Raw genomic sequence first — 22,818 nt, 5'->3', positions numbered from 1 at the left:
TGTTTATATCTCCCCTGCAACCAGCTTTTGCAGGTGCACTAAAGTTATAGTACAAGCCCTCTGCCTAATCTTGACTCAGTATCTCCAACAACCCTGTTTGTCTAACTCTCACACACTGAGCCAATATTCCTCCTGCCCCAAATCACCTCAGAGCCAGGTACTGGGCAATCACAGACCACCCCTATAGCCCAGAGCCCACCAAGATTATTCAAACTATCTCATTGCAAGCTGCTTCCTTGCACTGTGCTGGCTTTCACGGGAAACCTCATGAGGGCTCGGGGCCAGGCTTCCCGCTTTGTGCCCTCCACCTCCTGACAGTCCCTGGTGCTGTTCTGTGTGGCCCTGTGGGGATGTGCCACCCCTCCTGTTTCTAGAGATCTGTGAGTATAAACTCCTTCCTTTATGGCAGTCACTTATGTGTCTGCATATCTTACCATACCTGATTAAACATTTTTTTTCAAGGTGTGATGATGGAAATTTGAGTGTGCACTGATATTAGCAACCAAAGAGCTAGATTTCGGGTGTGGGACGGGGGAGGGCTTTCCAGCATTGAAACAACTTTCAAATATTTCAGGAATGTCCCCCCTCTTGAAGTGGGCAGAGCCCACCCTCCATGTAGACGCTCAAAACCCCAGATTCCTGCTTCCTTGGCCTTCCTGGCATCTGGTTTGGGAGCAGATGCATCTGTTTAATCAGATGCATCTGTTTCGACTTTTGTATGCAGAGCTAGTGACACAAAGGAGCAGGGCTGGAGGAGAATTAACTGTGGCAGCAGCGGCAGCAGCAGGGACGGCTGCTTCCAGGGACAGCGGTGACAGCGGCACCCGTGATGGTGCCAGGTTCTCATGCAGCTCTGTAGCAGCAGGATCCACCGCGCTGGCCGGGAGGCAAAGGCTTCCCTCTTCTTCCTGCTCTCCAAGCAGCCCCTCCAGCTTTCTAGGTGCTTCTGTGGACCACCCGTTTTCCCTCAATAAAACCATTCTCCACTTAAAGTAATTGGTAGGTTTTATTGCTTGCAACGAAGAATCCTGGTGGATATGATCTGTGATTTTCTTTTCTTTTCTTCCCTCCCTCCCTCCCTCCCTCCTTCCTTCCTTCCTTCCTTCCCTCCTTCCTTCCTCCAGTCTCCAGATGGAAAATGTATACATCTAACTTTATATATGTAAATATGGTGAAATATTAACATTTATTAATTATGAATAGTGGAAATATGAGTGTTTATGGTTTTTTGGTATTTTGTGTCTTTTAATTCTCTCAAAAGATGATGCTAACAATCACATGCACATGTGTACACACAATGCATGTGTGTGTTTGTGTTTATTTGTGCTAATTGACTCCTCGTAGTAAACCTATGAGGCAGGAGCCATTGTTCACATCTTCTTTTTACATCTGAGGAAACTGAGGCGTAGGAGGCTGAAAAGGCCTGTCCAGGATTATGCAGCTGTTTAAGAGCAGAGCCAGAAATTCAATCTCAGCAGTTTGTGGCCGGGTCAGGTCCAGGGCCTTTGCTTTTAACAAAATAAGGGAGAAGAGCTAGCAAGTAGCTTGAGGGAAAGGCCGAAACCAAATAGCGTTTTTAGGATTGGAGATAGGCTTAGTTAGGCGCTGAAGGGAATGAACAAGTGGGGAGGAGAGGGAGGGTCTGAGAAAACCTGGGCTGTTAATAGATGGGGTGATGTCAAGATCACAGGGGGCCAGGACTCTCCATGCACGGAGGGAGACAGGAGTCCTGATCTGATGCTGGAGGAAAGGAGGCTTCTCCGGAAAATCAAAGGCAAGGTCACCTGCAAGGAGGCTGAGGGGGTGACAGGGAAGCAGCCACACTAGGTGGCCACGCGAGTGACCGGTGGTCCTCTAGGGTGGTGGGGGGAGGGGTCTCACAGGGGAGGAGGACAAGGAGAGAACCGTGGGCTGACTGGCCAGCAGCTCTGTCCTTACTCCAATTTTTCCGATGCTATTTACTGACTTAGAAGGTAAATACTTTCCAAGGTTCTTCAAGTTCTTTACAGCAGGGCTTGTTCCAAGGCTGGAATTTGTGAAGTGGATTCCTCATTTCAAAACTCTACTGCTATATTGACAGACAGACCCAGGACCCAGGACCCGGAACCTGTCTTTGCATTCAGGGGCCCCAGGCAGTGATCCTGACTCAATAACATATTGAGCCCACATTTCCCTCCAGTTACCTTCATATTTCTCTCTTTTAAAGGGAAAGCCTGTGAGAGAATTGTTTCTACTTTTTATCACTTAGCCTTCTTGGCCCATTCGCTCCTGAACTCATTGAAATCATATTTTTGTCTTTACTCCTTGCTGAAAGTCATCTTGCCAACATCCCCCAAAAAACTCTACATGGCTAAATCCACAGGACAATGGAAGTCCTCGTGGCGCCTGATCTATCAGCAGTCTTTGGCCCAGCTGCTCCTCTCTCTTCCTTAGCAGGCTGTCTCCAGGGGTCCGGAGAGCAGGGAAGGGAGCATCGTGGTGACTGGACAGAGGGAGGGCAGAGCTGCCACTGTCCCCACCGGACACAGGCTGGAGAGTCACAGGCTCCTCCTTCTTCCCCTCCAGAGAGGCTGTGTGTGTGTGTGTGTGTGTGTGTGAGAAAGAGAGAGAGCGCGGCGTGAGCCTGTGTGCTTGTGTGCTGAGTGCTGAGCCCTCATCCCCTCCTGGGGCCAAGCTTGGGTTTCACCTGCAGAATCGCTTGTGCTGGGCTGCCTGGGCTGTCCTCAGTGGCGCCTGCATGAAGCCGCTCTGGCTGCCAGAGCTGGACAGCCCCAGGAAAACCCACCTCTCTGCAGAGCTTGCCCAGCCGTCCCTGAGAAGCCAACTGCCTCTCACGTAAGTCCTCCGCTCGACGGGGTGTCTCTAAACCCTCACTCTTCAGCCTCTGTTTGACCATGAAATGAAGTGACTGAGCTCTATTCTGTACCTGCCACTCTATTTCTGGGGTGACTTTGTCAGCTGCCCAGAATGTCCAAGCCAGGCTGGTTCTCTGCATCCTTTGAATGACCTGTCTTCTTCTGTAACCACAGGTAAGAAAGGTGCCCAAGGCTTATGTTGGGGGTGGCATGCATGTGGAGAGACTGTGGATGTGGGGTCAAAGAAATACCAGCAGTTTCTGGGTACTCAGGAGGGGGTTATGTCTGAATGCTGGATGTCACTTGCTCCTAGAAATATTTTAGTCTCCTGGTTGTCCCTGCTGGGGCTGTCCACAGCCAGGTGACGATGAACACCTCCTGGCTAGGATGGCTAGCCCAGTCTCAGGAATAGTGGCTTTATTATACTGTATCTGCTCCTATGTCTTTATTACTGCTCTCTGTTCTTTTGTTCATTTATTTATTCATTCAGTAAATCGTCCATGTGCTTTAAAAGGGCTAAAAGACACCAATGCTATTTACTCACTTAGAAGGCAAATACCTTCCAAGGTTCTTCAAGTTCTTTACAGCTGGGCTTGTTCCAAGGCTGGCGTTTGTGAAGTGGATTCCTCCATCAGCTGGTGTGGTAGTTCAGATGACCTTCCAGATCCCACCCAACCTTGAGATGTTAAACTTCTGTGATTGAGCAAAGCAGATATAAAAGCTAGAAATATACTCTCTAGCCCGTAAGCACCTCTAGTGAATTTATTTGGAAGAAGAAACAGTACCAGTTTCTCTAATGGAGGGGCTTCTTTGGGAGTATAGTGTTGCCAGTTGTGAACAAGCTGAGACCCATATGCTTGGGGAGGTTCTGGACAGCAGGAAGGAACCAGATGGGTTGGAAGCAGCCTTTCAGGAGAAGGAAGTATTAGTAAAAAGAGGAGAATGTGGGCTGGTGGGTGGGAAGTTGAAAACAGCAGTAGTAGAACCATGGGCAGGGAAGTGAGCTCAAATCACCTTGACTTCCACAGAACCAGGATTCAAGCAGGCTAGAGATGCTGCAGTGAGCGTGGGGGTGGGGTGGGGGTGGCTGGCACTGGTGTACATGAGCAGCAACACAAGCCCAATGGGGACACTGATGTCCGAGCACTTTACATATGCAATCTCTTTTACATAGGCTTCTCTGTATACCCCATTCACCTAGACCCACTTTACAACTAGGGACCTCATTCCACTCTCTCCTCTTCCCCAAATCTGCCAATCCATCCACTTAGAGGGTCTTTTTCTTTTGACATCTTCCTAACCAGAGGTGGAAGTTCCCTCTAATTACTGTCAATCACCTGGAACAATTCCTCCTTTGGTTTCCAGTGATAAATTAAATGAATTGATATAGTGGGCTCATCACAGGGGGTGCAGATTTGAGGCATCTTGCTGGGAATACATCCTCTAGAGTCACTGCATCTTATTTGCACATTTTTCTGTGGGGTCCAGGGTGGCTCTCCTTGGATCTCTACATGATGCAATTTTAGTATGCCTGGATTCCTATTCTCACTAATGGAGAAAAAAAAAAAATCTCCTTTTTAAAAAATGCACTTGGTTAAAAGGTGAAATACATGATAGCTTTGGAACTTGCAACTATGATATTGGTTGGCTGGATAAGAAAGTGCATCTGCACTAGAGGAACCTCCTAGAATCTGGGATCCAGGTGGGCCTAGCTTTGGGGTGAGGTGTCTGTTCCGTCTCCTCACTTGTCCTCAACAGACCTCAGTCCTGATGGTGGCTTAACAATGACAGACACGGTGCTAGGGTCTACAGAACACAGGTGAGTACTGGCTGAGTTGCTTATATGAAATTGCCCCCCTAGTTAACACCACATTATAATTTATCACATTCTAGTTTCAAAGCTAAAGATCTTAGCTTGAATCTCAGCTTCATCACTTTTTATCTACATGGCTTTGGTCAACTTCTCTGAATATCAGTTTTTTCTTTTTTTACTTAGATGAAAGGGATAATAATATCTCTTCCCCACAACCCCCTAGGGGTCATGTGAGGCCCAAATAGGTCAAAGCTGCAAAAGTACTTTGTAAATCTGAAAAAAACATAAATGCATGGTGTTCTTAGGAAGACGTTTCAGGAATTAACATCAGGGGGGATTCTGAAATCCTCATTCCCTGCACCAAATCAGCCCTGTGTTCTAATATCTAGCAAAAACTTCATGCCTGTATGAAAGTGGACATAAGCAATGGAATTTCACAACTCTTCTTTATTTTAACTAGCAAATGAAACTTCTAGACGGCACTAGGCCACATGTAAATGGGGGAGGGCATGAGATCTTTGAGGATCTTAAATCCTCCAGGGTAGAAAGGATGAAAGAGACAAGAGACAAGGAAGCAGAAAGGCAGCTTTGTGATTATCAGGTGTTTGAATGATTGTGGAGAGCAGAGAAGAAAAACCTCACCTCCTCTGCAGTTTCCCCTGGGTATTAACGAAATTTAATCTCTGATGACAACACTAGGGTCTCTAAACTCAAGTCAACCCAACTCAAGCATCTCTCAGATGCTTATGCAGATTCAGACACGGGGAAGAGCTTCCCAATGTGGAGAGTTGTAAAAAGCCTGGAAAGGATGCCTTGGGGAACTTGGGGCCTCCCTGGATGACTTCGGAAGCAATGGGGCTAAATGAATAAAACCATGCCCCACATTAGGGGTGGATGAGTGAAGGAGACTCTAGCGTTTTCCTTCCTTTTGGTTCTCCCCTACTCAAGTTCACTCAGTTCCCTGTCCCTGGTGCCTGGCACACTGTTGGCCCTGATGAAGAATGAGGCAATACATTCTCTTACAGTCCAAGCATGAAACAACAACAACAACACAAAATGAATGAGGTAGTGGAAAGATAAACAAAGAAAAGAGTCAACAGTCACACTATCAGTGCAAATGTTTGACGCCGTGCTGCTCCTCAAATTAAGTGACAAGCCTTGGACTTCTTCAGGCTCTCAGAGCCCTCCTCCTGCCCTGGGTACCTTTTGCAGGTGGCTCTGAATACGTGGAACCCACAAAGTGGGCTGGGGCTTTGCTTGGGGCTGGAGGGAAGAGGTGAATAAGATACAGTGGTCACCCTTAAGGAGCGACCTCACGACAGGAAGTTCCACTTTTCTCTGAAAGCTCCCATTTGACCTTTCAGATCAATGTGGCGATCTCACTTCCTGAGCCTCAGCCCTAAGGTGATTCCAGATGAACACGGCTGACTTTAAAAAAAAAATTATTATTGTGGTAAAATATACATAACATAATTTACCAGTGTAACCATTATTAAGTGTATATAATTCACCGTGTTAAGAATATTCACATTGTTATGCAGACATCACCACTGTCCATCTGCAGATTTTTTTCATCATTTCAAACTGAAACTCTGCACCCATTGAACAACAGCTCCTCACTCCCCTCCCCCTAGCTCCTGACACCCCCCACCATGCTACTTTCTGTCTCTATGAATTTGACTATTCTAGGAATCTCCTATAAATGGAATCACAATGTCTTTGTCTTTTTGTAACTGGCTTATTTTACTTAGCATAATGTCCTCAAGGTTCATCCATGTTGTAGCATGGATCAGAATTTCTGTCCTTTTTGAGGATAAATAATATTCCATTGTATGGATAGACCACATTTGTTTAACCATTCATCTGTCGCTGGATACGGGAGTTGCTTCCACTTTTTACACGGCTGATTGATGAACTGCACTGCATTCCGACGGAAGAGTGCAGTCAAATCTCCACAGTTTGGGTGAGCTCCTGCTGCTGTGAGATGAGGGGAGGGTGCGTAAAACACACCACAGGTCTTGCTGCCCACTTGAAAATTATTCTGATATTAAGTAACCGATACATGCTGATAGTGGGAAATTTAAAAAATGCAGAAAACTCTCAAAAAGAATATTATTCGCCTCTAATTCCTGTGCCCAGAGATAACACAGGTGATCTATTTGTATGTAGAAGAGAGATTAAAAGAGAAAAGAGCAAGATGGTAATGCTAGCCCTCTCTGGAAATCAGGTAGCTGTGCTGTTTCCTTTGCAGTGGTCTGCTTGGGGGAAGTCCCCTGGGGACAAGCCCCTGCACCTTCGAGGGCCAGAGATCCCAGACCCTGCCACTGCGGTTCACCCGAGCCACAGAAGCTGCTGATGCCCAGGCTGGGGTGGGTGCTGTACAAACATTCTGCATAATTTGCAGGGCGATGTGAGTTTACACATTATGTAAAGCTGCACTCCTGAATGAGAGCTCCTGTGGGGCTGTGGATATCAGGCCTATCTGTGGAGAAGCTTCCCACTGCCAAGACTCCCTGCTTCTCCCCCATGGAGGCACCGTTCTGGGAGAGCTTTGGGATGCTCTCTCGGGCAGCTTATTCCATATACTGGGAACCGCCAGCCTTTTCCACCTGCCAGCTGGGGATTTTCAGAGCCAGGAAGTAACCAGGAACCTCTAAGACTGGGACAAAGGGAGGAATCCCAGGGCAGGATGGGGTGTAGGGTGGCACGGAGGGTAAGGGCAGCTGGTGGACAGGGGCAATATTCTCCCGAGGGAACAGAAGAAAAATGTAATCCTCTATTTCCAACAAGAGGATTGAATTGAAACCTTCTGGGGAAACTGATGCAGGAGGGCCCTTTTCCCCCAAAACACTCTGGTGTCTGTGCTATAGTCAGTATACGCCAGCAATTGCAACACATCAAATCCTTCCCACATTCCTCTTCTCTGACTTGACACAAACTGTCATTGTGCGATGCCACTGGGTCATGGGCCCTGACAACCACAAGAGCAACCTGTTCCCTGATCAGCCCTCTGCAGTTCCCCAGGGACTTTCATGGACACAAATGACCCCGTTTGCTCCCGTCACTCCTCCCACAGGGCAGAAAGTATTCGATCTTTCTCTTAAGGCAAAATCCCAGGGGGATTGAGTGACCTTTCACAGATCACCACCAGCCAGTGGTAGGGCCAGGACTCGAAGCCACATTTGCCAGTACCAGCCCTGCTCTCATCTCCTGACAGGAGGGTAGGATGGGTTGGTGCAACAGGCCCTGGGAGAGATGGAGGATTAGTGACGCCAGAAACACTGTTGAGAGGCTGGGTCAGGGTGGGCGGGAGGATGAGAATGACCAGATAAAAGTGGTTTCACAACTCCATGAATAATAATTCTGATTCTCTTATACCTGGTGGTTTACTTTGATTTTTACTTTCTTTTTGAGATGGGATCTTGCTCTGTTGCCCAGGCTGGAGTGTAGTGGCATGATCATAGCTCCGTGCAGCCTTGACTTTCCCAGGCTCACGCGACCCTCCCTTCTTAGCCTCCCCAGTAGCTGAGATCACAGACACACGCCACTATGCCCAGCTAATTTTTAAATTTTTTTGTAGAGACAGGGAGTCTCACTATGTTGCCCAGGCTGGTTTTGAATTGCTAAGCTCAAACACTCCTTCTGTCTTGCTCCAAAAGAGCTGGAATTACAGGCATGAGCTACTGTGCCCAGCCCTTGGTTTATATTTTTAAAGCCACTTTTAGCCTTATTCTTTTTTTTAAAGTTGTGGTTCAATACACATAACATAAAATTGATCATTATTGGCATTCAGTACAATTGGAGCAGTGTGCAGCCATCAGCACTATCTAGTTCCAGAACATTCTCACGCTCCCAAAGGAAATCCTGCACTCACTAGTTGTACCGAGAGCCATTGTTATCTCCCTGGACCACACACACGATGTGTCCCTGAACACGAGGCCTCGCTCTTCTCCCCATAAGGGGGGCTGTTTCAAAAAATGCTAATTTCAATGTGTCAGCTTGTAAGGCAATAATGTTATTTTAGTGATATATATATATATGATTTAAATCACATACTATATAAAATAATATTTTAAAATACTGCTTTTCCCGACTTTCCCAATTATGAAACATTCATTTCATATGAAACATTATGTTTACCCCCATCTTTGACATCTGTGTCCTTCTGGTCACTAGAACCCTTTGTGTATTGATTCTTCATGTTTGGCGAATATAATTGTCACCACAGTCAAGAGAGGTAGCTGCTGCTGCTTTCTTTTTTTTTTTTTTTTTGAGATGGAGTGTCGCTCTGTCACCAGGCTGCCAGGCTGGAGTGCAGTGGCACGGTCTCAGTTCACTGCAAGCTCCGCCTCCCAGGTTCACGCCATTCTCCTGCCTCAGCCTCCCAAGTAAGTAGCTGGGAGTACAGGCGCCCGCCATTACACCTGGCTATTTGTTTGTATTTTTAGTAGAGACGGGGTTTCGCCATGTTAGACAGGATGGTCTCGATCTCCTGACCTCGTGATCCACCTGCCTCGGCCTCCCAAAGTGCTGGGATTACAGGCGTGAGCCACCGCGCCCGGCCTAGCTGCTGCTTCTTAATCCACGAGGTGTTTGTTTATTTTTTAATAACAGTTTTCTTTTGAGATATAATTCAAATACCATAAAATTCGCCCATTTAAAGTGTGCAATTTGCTGAATTTCAGTATATTCACACATCTGTGCAACACCACAGCATCTAGTTCCAGAGCTCTCTTATCCCCTCTGAGGGAAACTCAGTGATCATTAAGCAGTCACTTCCCATCCCTCCTTCCCGCCGCCCCGCAGCCACTAATCTACATTCTGTCTCTATAGATTTGCCTGTTCTGCATATTCCATATCAATGGGATCATACAATGTGTAGGAAAAACACAAACTGTTTTCTCTGCTCTCACTCCACAACAATCAACACGGAAGATTTCTGTGACCCTCAAAGATGTGGGGATTTCTCCGCACCCGCAAGCAAGCAGTCAGTTCTGCAGCAGAGATCAGCTGGGTGCCTTCTAATTCAATTCAGACACCATCCACCTGGAGACAGCTCAGATCCCACACATCGAGGGCTCCGTCCCCAACACTGCCCCCGCAATGTCAATGCCGATCACAAGTCCTAGGTTGTTTTACCTGTGCTTCTAACCCACTGGCTATAAATTAGGGTTCCCATGATCCCCTCCCTGGGTTTGACTAACTTGCTAGAGTGGCTCACAGAACTCAGGGAAACACTGGTTTACTAGCTTATAAGAGATAGTGTAAGATACAGGTGACAAGATGCATACGACAAGGTTTGGGAAGGGGCATGGAGCTTCCATGCCCTCCCCGGGCTCATCACCCCTCAGGAACCTCCAACACTCTGCTATTTAGAAACTCTTCAAAACCTGTCCTTTCGGGTTTTTATGGAGGCTTCATCATGCAGCATGATTGATTAATCCAGTGGCCACTGGCGATCGACTTAACCTTTAGCTCTTCTCCTGTCCCTGGAGGTTTGAGGGGCAGGGCTGAAGGTCATAACCCTATAAAGCCTGCCTTTGTCTTCCTGTGACCAGCCCCATCTTGCAGCTACCTAGGGGCTGCCAGCCACCAGTCATGCAAAAAGACATCATTTTGCAGATTCCAAGTATCTTAGGAGTTGTATTCCAGGAAATAGGATTGAAGACCAAATACATATTTTACATATCACCTTCAGTACGTGGCTTTTTGCCACTGGCTTCTGGTACTTTGCAGAATGCTTTCTAGGTTCCTCCATGCTGTAGCAAGTGTCAGCACCTCAGTCCTTTTTATGGTGGAATCATGTTCCGTTGTAAGGATTTACTGCCTTCTGTCCATCCATTCATCAGCTGATGGACATTTGTTTGGACAAAAGGCTGTTTCCACCCTTTGGGTCTTGTGAATAGTACCCTGATTCTTTTATTGATCACTCTTTGCAGTATGATTATCCCCATTTTACAGATGACCACTGAGGCAAAGCAATGGGGACCTCGGTCCCATCCTGTGCCCTCCTTTGTTCAGCAGGTCAGGGCTGGTGTTAGGGCAGAGTCGCTGGCTGACTGGAGAAAGAGGAAGAGGCTGATTCCTCAATAAGCCAGGGAGAGCCCAGGAGCACTTAACTGCTGAGAGGCCTGCTGAGGGCCTTTTGCTCACATTTCATGCCTATGTAGAACGTGAGAAACAGAAATATGCCTGTGTCAAGGATACACGACCCTAAAAGCCCTTTCTTGGGCTTGCTTAGGTTTGGTGGTGAGAGGAAGCCTCGCAGAATCCAGCAGCAGCTCTGCTGGGGACATGGTCCGAGGTGCAACCCAGAGTAAAGCCCTGACCTGACCTCCTGATGCTCAGGGGAAGCCATGGGCCCCTCCTGTCCTGCGTTCCTGTCCTTCACAAAGCTCAGTCTGTGGTGGCTCCTTCTGACCCCAGCAGGTGAGTGCTTGTCACCTGTCATTGTAAGACTTCATCTCACGTTTGTCGGCTCACAACCGGTAGGAAGGAGTCTGCAGGTGGACTCATTGCAACCGTCAAAGCTGCAGGGGACTTCAGAGGCCATCAGCCGGGTGGCTGGTTTCACTGGGAGAGGTGGAGGGGCGGTCACAGCTCTGACGTTAGCATCTGTGTCACCTTAAATGTCCCCAAGCTTCAATGTCCTCAGCTGCAAAATGCAAATAGTATTGTGCACCTCCCAGGCCTATTGTGAGGATTAAACGAAAGTTTGTGACCAGAATCCGGGATACAGGAGGTACTCGGGACGCAGCACTTTCTGTCCCAGATGGTGCTGACATGTTTTTCTGGGATTTGGAGCTGTGGTTCTCGACTTGCTCGGACAGCAGAGCCCTGAAGGGGTGAAACTGTTTGCTGACCACAGTGAAAACTGACATGAGCAATGTCATAGAAACATTTTGAAAAGCTTTGTTTATCTGATAGGAAGTGGCAAATGCCCATGGTTTAAGAAAAAATTGGGAAGGATCCCAAAGCGGTCTATTTCCCTGTTAGCATTAATGGTTCATCGGACAAGTGGGTGTGGGAATGGGAGGCCGCTTACCCTGGCCAGGCTCACTGCAATGCCGGAGCCCTTCTCCCTGCAGCCCCCGGCTTAGACCAGGCATCTCTTCCACTTCCCTGTCCCCGCAGGGGCTCCTCCATATGGGGCTGAATCTCATCTGTAGATTCAAGTTTCCCTACTTCCCTGCCTCTGCCCCTTCCCCTCAACCCCTGCAGCACTAGTTCCCACTCCTTTCTTCTCTAACATCACAAAGCAGCTGACCTTTCCTGAGCTCCGACGACCCCACAGCCTACTTACGCTGTGCTCAGCTCAGATAGACATTATCATCTGCCATCTTCAACAGTGTTTTGAGATAGGTTCTGGATAAGCATCTCCATTTTACAGATGAGCAAACTGAGGCTCAGTGAGGCTGAGTGGCTCTGATTTGACAGCAGGTGGAGAGGAAGCCAAGCGCCCACCTCCCAGGGCTCCTGGAGACCCCCTCTCCTCTCCCAGTCCCACGGCGTTGCCGCAGGGAGGATCCCATACCCAGGCTGAGGACCGGCTCTTCAAATACCTCTTCCGGGGCTACAATCGCTGGGCGCGCCCGGTGCCCAACACTTCAGATGTGGTGATTGTGCGCTTCGGACTGTCCATCGCTCAGCTCATCGACGTGGTGCGCCTGTCCTCTCACCCCGGCCCCGGGGAAGGAGATCCCAGACCACCCACCGCTTCCCGCCCCCCACCACCGCTTCCCGCCCCCCTCTACCGCTTCCCGCCCCCTCCCCACCACCGTTTCCAGTCCCCCCTTTCCTCTACCCCAGCCCAGCCCTCAGGCACAGCAGTGACCTGGGGTGGGGGCGGGGACGGCTCTTCCCGGGGCTGCTACACCCTCCCCTCTCCCAGCTCTGGAGCTCCCTCCTAGGAGGGCATTGATTGGTAGCAGTGCCTGTGTGATCCTGGAGAATCTGAGTAAGGGTGGGGTTTCAGAGCGGGTGGTGGGCGGGATGGGCTTGGGGTGTCCTATCAGAGGGTCTGAAACAGCTCATCCCACTCCACCCTGTCTTCTGGGGCTGGGCCCACCCCTCTAATTGCTCCTGTCTCTCTCTGGGCCAGGATGAGAAGAACCAAATGATGACCACCAACGTCTGGCTAAAACAGGTGAGGGCCCCTCCTCCAGTCCAGGCAGGAGCCTACCGGGAATCCATGGACCCCAGACCCCCCCTGGACTTCTTCGCTAGTGAAAGACCAAGGAACAGCAAGACCCTGAACTTAGTTTACCAAGCAGAGGCCACATGGGATGTTCCCAAAGCTGACTTTTTCCACAGGGCCTGTGTTCTTGGTGGCTAGACGTGAGTCTAGTGCCTGAGCAGGTCGCCTCAGGCACTAGAAAGCCAAGGGGTGCTTTCCCGGGAGCAGGCATCCATTCATCCCTGCTACTTCGGAATCCTCCCCAAAGCCCCACCAGGGGTTCATTCTGCCCATTTTACAGCTCAGGAGAGCAGGAAGCAGAGAGCAGCTGGGCTGGAGAAGGGGGCCCAGCTGTGCCTGACCCCGAGCCCCAGGGTCCTACGAGAGAACGCTGAGTGCTTGATATCTATGCTGCCACCCAAATACCCCCAAACTTACAGGCTCACAGCAGCTCCTAGCTCACTGTATCTTACGGCTTTATGGCCAGGAGTTTGGGTGGTTTCTTCTGCTTCGCATGGTGACCACTAGGGTTACTTGGTGGTATCTGAGTGAGGGTTCATCTGGTCTGGAGGGTCTAAGAGCTTAATTCACACATATGTCCCTTAGTGGAGATGTCCAGAAGGCTCTGGAAGGTGCTGGAAGGCTGGACTCGGATAGGCCCCTCGTCCCCTTCAGGCACCCTCAGGGTCTCTCCAGCAGGGGAGTCAGACTTCTTGCCTAGTGGTTCAGGGATTCCAGAGTGAGAGTCCCAAGAGACAGGGAGTAAAAGAAACTAGGCCAGCATTGATCTTGTTGTATACTACTGGTCAAGACAGGCATAGAACCCAGTTAGACTTAGGAAAGAACGCACAGATCCCGCTTAGGTCGGAGTCTTCCCCCTCTCTGATGCCATAATCCGGGAGCTATTAGGGGTCACTTGGCTCATCTTTACGGATGTGACAGCTGAGGGCCAGAGGGAAGCAGGAACTTGGAAGCTACCCAGTCATGTGGTGTGTGTGTGTGCAGGGAGGCAGGACTAGAACTTGGGTTGACACAATTGTCCCCATGGGCTGGTCACCTGGGCTTCAGGGTTGAGGTGGCAGGGCAAGGAAGGAGTACTGGAGTATGAGTCAGGCCAGTCAGCAATGCCTCTGATTAGCTTGTGATACTGGGTGAGCTACGTAACCTCTCAGAGCCTCAGTTTCCTCATCTGCAAAATGAGGATAACGCAGTCTACTACCACATGCTTGGGAGGATTAATGTACCCCAATTTGGTGTGGGTGCCTCAAAATGTTGGTTGGACCTGAAAACTTGACAGATGGACTACAGAGACAATACGAACCTGATGGAGGCAGGGGGACTGACTTGGACCTGCCTTGGTGGAGGCCTTGGTGGAGGCAAGGCTCCCATCCCATCTCTGGTGGAACTCCTGTGGGGCACTTGGGAGTGCAGTTTGAAGGTCCCAGGGTAACTCCCCTGCCTCACTATATGACAGGTTGATTTTCCTGTCTCTGGTCCTCAGTTTGCTCATCTGCTAAATGGGGGAGATGCTTTCACCTGCTCTGCATTCCCTGCTTAGCTGTCCCATGGAGGCTTTTCCTAGATGGAGAGTATAAAACAAACCATAAACTGTGATGCATTAAAAATGAGAGACTTCACTAGAGATGAGTGAGGTGGCCCACCAAGGTCATCCAGCCAGGGATTGGCAGAACGAGGACTAGAGGCAGGACAAGGGTGAACTTCATGTGCCCAGGACCTTGACTACTAAAGTCCAGGCAAAGCGAGAAGATTGGTTACTTGCTCAGAGCCCGTTCCCAGCACCGCAGCTCCCTCCACTATTCTGGGCTGGGTGGGGAGCCCTGGCTGCTCCAAGGGGGCTGCTTGGTCCAATTCTGGGTATCCCTGGGGTGTGCTAACTTTGCCCTAGGCTGCTCCCTGGAAGCGAGGTTGACACAACTTCCTCCCCACACACAGGAGTGGAGCGACTACAAACTGCGCTGGAACCCCGCCGATTTCGGCAATATCACATCTCTCCGGGTCCCTTCTGAGATGATCTGGATCCCCGACATTGTCCTCTACAACAAGTAGGAAGCCACTGGGGTCCTGGGGGGATGAGGGGAGGCCAACTGGCAGGGGCCAGGTCCATGGCCTTGGGAGGGGCACCCCTGGTGTCAGCTTCCTCACTTCCTTCTTGACTGCTTTGCTGAGCATGTCTCCCCAACCTCTCTCTTTATTCCTTCATTTCTTTCCTTTTGTTCTCACTCTACACCAAAATGAATGGCAGTTGAGCACCTGTAGGTATCGGTGCCTGGCACTGTGCTAGAGGAACAGAGATTTGTCAATACTGAGTATTCTTTGAAAAATGTGGTGCAGGCTCTAAAAACAATACCTTGGGGTTGAAGTTGTGAGGGGTGGCAGTGTTGGTCAGACAGGCAGGCAGCATCGGCCAACACCTTCAAAGGCCATGTACTTCTTTGGTGTGCAGTTTCCTTTTTCCCAATCACGTTATTTTGTAGTTGTCTTCAAGATTAAAAAGGAGTAATCTTTGACTGCAATGTCAAGAAGTTAATAGAAGGCAGAGGAGTCTAAAGAGCGCCCCAGTGGACAAAATTAATTAACAAAAAATATTTTGATGGAATAAATAGACATCTATAATTTCATTTCTGTATTTGGTATCAGGTAACTCTTCCCTTAGAAGTTAAGAAGTTAAAATGAAAAGACGTTTGGTGTTACGTTCATTTAAAAATGTTTTCTAAGGTGGGGCTATAAGGAGCATGGTTTCTTTGAGTTATAAATAGGTATGAAAAAGTGTTCTGTGGTCAAATAATTTTGGAGAACATTGTATGTAACACCCACCCCCATCCCCGCCCAAGTCTTCTGGAAAATGGCAGAGCACAATAGCGTTTTAAAAATGTTATTAGAAGTCCTGCAGCAAAGACACTCACCCAGCCCAGCATTTCCCAATTCATTTGATCCTACTTTGGAAATGCTATTTTTAAAGAAAGAAATAAAAGGAAAAATGACCCATTTCTGGATTGTTTGTCTTCAGACAGGTCAGATGGTTTTTTTTACACTGTCCAGTTCTGGTCAGAACTAAGCCCTTTCACCTAAGCCACTTTGGTAAACACATGTTCATCCTGGGTTCTCACACTGGCAGCTCTCACATCTCAGGTGCCTAGTGTTTGCAGCTGCTGTGGGACTCACGAACTCCCTACCCTGTCGTATCTCTGTGCCCTGTAGCTGGCACCCAGGATCCTCTGGTTTCTGTTTTCTTTTCTTTTCTTTTTTTGAGACGGAGTCTCGCTCTGTCGCCCAGGCTGGAGTGCAGTGGCTGGATCTCAGCTCACTGCAAGCTCCGCCTCCCGTGTTTACGCCATTCTCCCGCCTCAGCGTCCAGAGTAGCTGGGACTACAGGCGCCCGCCACCTCGCCCGGCTAGTTTTTTGTATTTTTTGGTAGAGACGGGGTTTCACTGTGTATGCCAGGATGGTCTCGATCTCCTGACCTCGTGATCCGCCCGTCTCGGCCTCTCAAAGTGCTGGGATTACAGGCTTCAGCCGTCGCACCCGGCCTTCTGTTTTCTTTAGGGGTGGCAGAGGTTAGGAGCAAAGTGCTACATCAACTATGACTTTGAGTTTGAGGATTACCCAATAAGACTTCAGCCAGTGTTACTTGATTTATTACAATAATTTTTTTTGGGGGGGGGAGGGAGTTCAAAATTCCAAGCCAAAGTCCTGTTGACATTTAGAAAAGGGTCCCCTCCACCCAGTTAGCCCACTCAAGGTTAACAGGAAGGCGTCAAAGAGTTTGCCAGGTTCCTTCCCCCAAATGAGCACATGTTGCCATCTAGTGGTCGTTGTGTGTGATAAACAAAATGCTTTAAAACAATTGTGTTTTTGTCTGGGCGCGGTGGCTCACATAGTGCTAATCCTGGTACTTTGGGAGGCCGAGGCGGGCGGATTACGAGGTCTCTGAGACCATCCCAGCTAACATGGTGAAACCCTGCCTCTACTAAAAATACAAAAATTAGCCGGGCATGGTGGTGCCTGCCTGTAATCCCAGCTATTCGGGAGCCTGAGGCAGGAGAATCGCTTGAACCCGAGAGGCGGAGGTTGCCGTGAGTCGAGATCACACCCCTGCACTCCGGCCTGATGACAGAGTGAGACTCTGCCTCAAAAAAGAATTTTTTTTTTTTAACTTTTGTCTCAATGTATTTGTTACTCCCTTACAAAGTTCCTATTTCCAGCCTGCCTATATCTCTACCATGGAACTACTCCATGGGGGAATAAGGCCCCCTGTTCCCAAGCACTCTTCTAAATTTCTTGGATTTTAGAATTGACTGGGAATTAGAGGGGGAGGGAGGATGGTTAAAGGCTAAAGCAGGAGCCCACTGAACCACCTCCTGGTGGAATCAGGGGCTGAGGCTTCCAGGAAGTGCTGCCTGACTGGTCACCACTATTCCAGTGTCCCCAGACTCCTCATGGGTCCTTGAATGCCTAGTCCCACGATACCCCTGATTGACACTCTCTGTCCCTGTGCGAGCCTCTACCGGAAAGCTCTCTGCCCATGTCTCAGCCAAATGCTACCATCAGTCAAGGCCTTTTGCAAATGGCAGGCCTCTCGATGACCCTGCTCACCTCCCAGATTTCCACCCAAAGGGCCCGGGGAGCACCCAGACCGCCCTCCTAGTGTTGCCAGCTGCCTCCCTGATGTTGCAGTGGTACCTGGAGACGTCTCATCTCCTCATGGCTCCTTAAGGGCAGGGACCTTTCTCATATTCCTCTTCTGCACAGCTCTGGTACAGGCCCTAGTGGATGAGGGGCTCAAAAACGTATGTTAAATGGATACATTCAAGGGAGTATCTTCACCCGCAAAGATATTAGGTCTCTTCTGAGCAAGGATGATCCCAGGTGGAAAGGGATCGCCCTCCTGAGGGGCCGACTCATCATCTGCTAGGGAAGAAAAGCAGACTCATAGATATCACTCTAAAATATTAAATGTTCAGTGCACAGGAGGACAGCTTTGACCCACTGCAATATCATCTCCGCCCAGCCAATCAGCAGCAAGCACCTGGCCACACCCACCCCTTCCCCAAAACTGCCTTTGAAAAACCCCTAACCTGCGAAGTTTGGAAGAGATGTTTTGAACGCTATCTCCATCTCCCCTGTGGTGTGGCTGGCCTTGTGTCTATTCAACTCTTTCCTTACTGCAAATGAAATAAAATATTAAATGAATAAAAATAGGCAATCAAATGACATATACCCCATGATCACAAATATATATGGTTGTCATATATTGATAATGTATATATAATCATTTTACATTTTATATACACATATTTATCATCAAAATGTTATTAGTGGTTGTTTTTAGAATTCTTGGTACTTCCCTCTATTCCTCACAATTCCTCCTTTAGTATTTAAGAAGGTAGTAATTGACAAGACAGCACAGTGGCTATAAATGTGTGTGCCGGGGGAGACTTACACACTTGTATAAATAAACCCCGCCAGAGTGGCCGGGTCTGAGTTGGGGTTCCCCTGCTGCCAGCTCTCTGAGTAGCCTGGCTCAGGCAGGTGGGTATGCAGGGGTCTCCCCAGCTCCTCTCCTCTCCCCAGTGCAGATGGGGAGTTTGCAGTGACCCACATGACCAAGGCCCACCTCTTCTCCACGGGCACTGTGCACTGGGTGCCCCCGGCCATCTACAAGAGCTCCTGCAGCATCGACGTCACCTTCTTCCCCTTCGACCAGCAGAACTGCAAGATGAAGTTCGGCTCCTGGACTTATGACAAGGCCAAGATCGACCTGGAGCAGATGGAGCAGACGGTGGACCTGAAGGACTACTGGGAGAGCGGCGAGTGGGCCATCGTCAATGCCACAGGCACCTACAACAGCAAGAAGTACGATTGCTGCGCCGAGATCTACCCTGATGTCACCTACGCCTTTGTCATCCGGCGGCTGCCGCTCTTCTACACCATCAATCTCATCATCCCCTGCCTGCTCATCTCCTGCCTCACCGTGCTGGTCTTCTACCTGCCCTCCGACTGCGGCGAGAAGATCACGCTGTGCATCTCGGTGCTGCTGTCGCTCACCGTCTTCCTGCTGCTCATCACCGAGATCATCCCGTCCACCTCCCTGGTCATCCCGCTCATCGGCGAGTACCTGCTGTTCACCATGATCTTCGTCACGCTGTCCATCGTCATCACTGTCTTTGTGCTCAATGTGCACCACCGCTCCCCCAGCACCCACACCATGCCCCGCTGGGTGCGGGGGGCCCTTCTGGGCTGTGTCCCCCGGTGGCTTCTGATGAACCGGCCCCCGCCACCCTTGGAGCTCTGCCACCCCCCAGGCCTGAAGCTCAGCCCCTCTTATCATTGGCTGGAGACCAACGTGGATGCCGAGGAGAGGCAGGTGGTGGTGGAGGAGGAGGACAGATGGGTGTGTGCAGGTCATGTGGCCCCCGCTGTGGGCACCCTCTGCAGCCACGGTTACCTGCACTCCGGAGCCTCAGGTCCCAAGGCTGAGGCTGTGCTGCAGGAGGGTGAGCTGCTGCTGTCACCCCGCATGCAGAAGGCACTGGAAGGCGTGCACTACATTGCCGACCACCTGCGGTCTGAGGATGCCGACTCTTCGGTGCGTTGGGGTTGGGAGAGGGGCCAGCCTAGGTGACCCCACCAACTTAGCGGGGAACCACCTTACCACAGAGTGTGAGCTTGGGCAGCCCAGGCCCCTCCCGTGAGGACCCACTTCCCTCAGTCATGGTCCTTAGAAGTATGGAATAAATAGCGAGAGAGCACATGTAGCTGGCCACTCTGAAGACATTTATTGTCAGGTGGCAACACACCATGGGGTCAAGCATGAGCAGCTCAGCCTAATAGGGACCCTGAGAGCCAGAGAGGGAGGACCCCAGATGCTGAACCCCATGCCTCCCTCAGGCCACCAACTCCCACCATTGCCTTGGAGGTGGCGGGAAGCAGGGGGAGCATTTCAGGAGAGACCTAGAAAGTCAGCTGCTGTAGTGTCAGCCTTTGTCTTTTGTCTTGGATGGTCTCTTCCTCTGCTTTCTTGTTCATGGACTCTTGAGGATCTTGCAAACTTCACTCTTCAACCACAAACCCTGCAGATTCTTGGTTGTGCCAGGTGGACTCCTCTCCCCTGCCCCTGCCATGGCATTGGCCACACCCTGACCCCTACCCCAGCCCCTGTCTGCCATTGTTACGTGAGGAGGCCACTACTCTAGCATAGGCCTCCTCCTGATGGAGCCAGGCACAGGGAACAGAGTTCCTGGGGAGGAAGGAGGGCGGAGGGAGGGAGGGAGGGAGTCCAGGCCGAACGAGATGAGTTTGAGTTGGGTCAGGGCCACTACTCTACCACTACTCTTATCAGCCTAGGGAAGGATGAAAGGCTGGGAGGTTATTATGAGTGGCCTTGATGAATAGATAAGAAAATTAATCATGATGTCATCCAGGAGCAGTGAAGAATCCAGGCTCCATTGTCTGGGCTGTGAGCCCAAGTTCTACAAAGCCCCCACCCCGCCCCCAGCTTGCCAGGGGTCCCAGCCACCTTCGCCTGTTTCCCTCTCCCCAGCTCCAGCAGGTGGGTGAGGAGGCAACCTGTGGGCAGCAAAGTCCGGTGTTGCATTGAAGTCACTGCAGACCCCCTAGAAGGGCCCATGCCCCTGGGTGGTCCTGCTGCCTCCTTGCATCCCTCTAGCCTCCTTTACATATAGTCTGGGAGCAAAACATGGACAGGTCCGGGCATGTGGAGGGGCTGGGATGGGAGGGGAATCATCAGGGGAGTTTACTGGAGCCTTGAAACAGCCCGTCCCTCCCCTCCACCCACCCCCCTCCATGCGCTGACCTTTGCTCCCCAAGGTCTCTGTGGGGCAGTTGCTGCTGCCCCCAGTGGCTGTCTGTGCAGGGACTGTGCATGGGGGGAACCCATCCCCTTTCCTGGGCCTGGCCCCCGTCACTGTGTGCCGTCTTCCCCACAGGTGAAAGAGGACTGGAAGTACGTCGCCATGGTCATCGACAGGATCTTCCTCTGGCTGTTTATCATCGTCTGCTTCCTGGGGACCATCGGCCTCTTTCTGCCTCCATTCTTAGCTGGAATGATCTGACTGCACCTCCCTGAAGTTGGCTCCCAGGGCACCCCCGCTGGCCATCTTTTGACCATCTCTGCTGCAGCTGCCTCTAGTGTCCTCTTTGGGGTGAGCGGGTGTCTCTCTGCGGAGTCTGGACACTGACCCAGGCATTGCAGGCTTCCATCCAGCTTAACATTATTGTACCAGGGCTGAGAGCCTGCTGGGTGCAAACTCCTGCTTTGGATACTGAGGAGCTAGGGAAGCTCTGCAGAAGGTCACAATAGTGTGGTGACCAAGTGGGGCAGAGTAAGATTCTCCTGGAGGGGCAGTGCAGACCCTAAGTGACAGAAGGGTCAACCAGGGGGACAGTGGGGCCAGGGTGATGAGGAAGGGAATGCAGACCTCAAAGGAGGGGCCATGGGGGCAAAGGGGCCTTGGGGGTGGAAGGGCTCTGAACAATGTTTAGACTTGGGAATGAGCCCGAAGTGCCCGGGAGAACAGCCAGGTGAGGTAGGAGGTTGGAGAGCCAGGTGGGGTCTCTCTAAGCCAGGCTGGGGATGAAGTTCGGAGTCTGTCCGAGTTGCAGGGTGCTGAGCTGTACGATCCAGCAGGGGAGTAATAAGGGCTCTTCCGGAAGGGGAGGAAGCGGGAGGCAGGGCCTGCACCTGAGGTAGGGGAGGGACGGATTGTTGGATACAGGTGGCTGGGCTATTCTATCCATCTGGAAGCACATTTGAGCCTCCAGGCTTCTCCTTGACGTCATTCCTCTCCCTTCCTTGCTGCAAAATGGCTCTGCACCAGCCGGCCCCCAGGAGGTCTGGCAGAGCTGAGCCATGGCCTGCAGGGGCTCCATATGTCCGTACACGTGCAGCGGGCAAACGAGAAAGACCATCCTGAGCTGCTCCTGACCCAACTCAAACTCATCTCGTTCGGCCTGTCCTCCCTCCGTCCCTCCCTCCGCCCTCCTTCCTCCCCAGGAACTCTGTTCCCTGTGCCTGGCTCCATCAGGAGGAGGCCTCACTTGGGAGTTGAAGATCTTTGCCTTTAGTTCCTTTGATTCTGAACTTCTCAAGGGCAGGACCTCTGCCTGTTATTTTTCCCATCCCCAGCACCTAGCACAGCACTGGGTGAGTGGGTCAGCACTTAAGGCATTTGTTCTGAGTGGCTGAGGGGAGCAAGCTGGATTGTTTGGGCCCCAGGACTGCTGTGTAGATGGCAAAGCTGTGGTCCTATCCCTTATCAGCTTGGCCCGTCTCTCCCAGAGCCCCAAGGTGTGTTGACCTGCTGTGAACTCCTCAGAGCTGCCTGTGTGTGCACTTGGGAATGCACCACCCCAAAGCTTGAGGTTGCACCCGGGATCCCAGGCATAGCTGCTGCTCCTGGGATTGGGCACCAAACCTCTCCCCAGCTCTGTCCAGACCAGAGGGTGGGACCTTGGCAGCTAACAGATGTGGGCACCGGGTTCTTGGGACAATGTGGAGGCTCCAGGCAGGAAGTCGAGCAGGGCGAGCTTCCAGTTTCCTTTTGGTCCTAGGGGTCCCTTCCTCCTTCCAAACCCCGAAATCTCTCTCCCTGACACTCCCAAGGGAAACCAGCCTGCCTGTGACACCCTGGCCCACGCCCCGCCACGCCTCATTCCTCTCCCACTACCCCCTGCTCATGGCCCATCTGGTTTCTGTCTCCTGTCTACTCCTATGCATGCAGCCCCCAGCCTCCCCTCTCCTCCCGCTTGCTCTCCGGAGGCCTCAGAGCTCTCAGGTCCAGGCTCCCAGACCCACTCTCCTGAGACAGTGATGTTCACTCCTGTTATCCACATCTCCCATCCATCTTGCATGTGAATAAAGAGATTAAATAAAGCTGCACCTACTGCTCACTCAACTGTGTGGCCCCCTCCTTGCCAGCCACACTTCAACGTC

General features: G+C 50.8%; 1 protein-coding gene across 5 annotated transcripts; it reads left to right on the top strand.

The window, feature by feature from the left end:
* Nucleotides 1-2,584: 2,584 nt before the first annotated feature.
* On the top strand, nt 2,585-22,773 carry CHRNA2 (cholinergic receptor nicotinic alpha 2 subunit). 5 transcript variants are annotated; one of them, XM_023216786.2, is made up of 7 exons: nt 2,585-3,029; nt 10,910-11,097; nt 12,109-12,284; nt 12,770-12,814; nt 14,798-14,907; nt 18,443-19,452; nt 20,813-22,773. In XM_023216786.2, exons 6-7 carry the CDS (start codon nt 18,466-18,468, stop codon nt 20,936-20,938), a joined length of 1,113 nt encoding a protein of 370 aa, XP_023072554.1. In that variant the 5' UTR covers nt 2,585-3,029; nt 10,910-11,097; nt 12,109-12,284; nt 12,770-12,814; nt 14,798-14,907; nt 18,443-18,465; the 3' UTR covers nt 20,939-22,773. The 5 variants fall into 5 exon arrangements, with proteins under 5 accessions (XP_023072554.1, XP_023072552.1, XP_023072555.1 ...); XM_023216784.2 differs by having other exon boundaries at nt 18,438-19,452; XM_023216787.2 differs by having other exon boundaries at nt 12,109-12,329; nt 18,571-19,452.
* Nucleotides 22,774-22,818: the final 45 nt, after the last annotated feature.

Source organism: Piliocolobus tephrosceles, chromosome 7, assembly GCF_002776525.5.
Source record: "Piliocolobus tephrosceles isolate RC106 chromosome 7, ASM277652v3, whole genome shotgun sequence".
Lineage (NCBI taxonomy): Eukaryota > Metazoa > Chordata > Mammalia > Primates > Cercopithecidae > Piliocolobus > Piliocolobus tephrosceles.
The sequence above is the reverse complement of the archived record's forward strand: the minus strand, read 5'-3'. Positions and strand labels throughout refer to the sequence as shown.

Bases quoted from the DNA above. Each gene is read 5' to 3' on its own strand.
- CHRNA2 (XM_023216783.2), top strand. From the start codon at position 11,025: ATGGGCCCCTCCTGTCCTGCGTTCCTGTCCTTCACAAAGCTCAGTCTG. The intron at 11,098-12,108 runs GTGAGTGCTTGT...ATTTGACAGCAG, and splicing joins GCTCCTTCTGACCCCAGCAG to GTGGAGAGGAAGCCAAGCGC. The intron at 14,908-18,437 runs GTAGGAAGCCAC...TCCTCTCCCCAG, and splicing joins GACATTGTCCTCTACAACAA to TGCAGATGGGGAGTTTGCAG.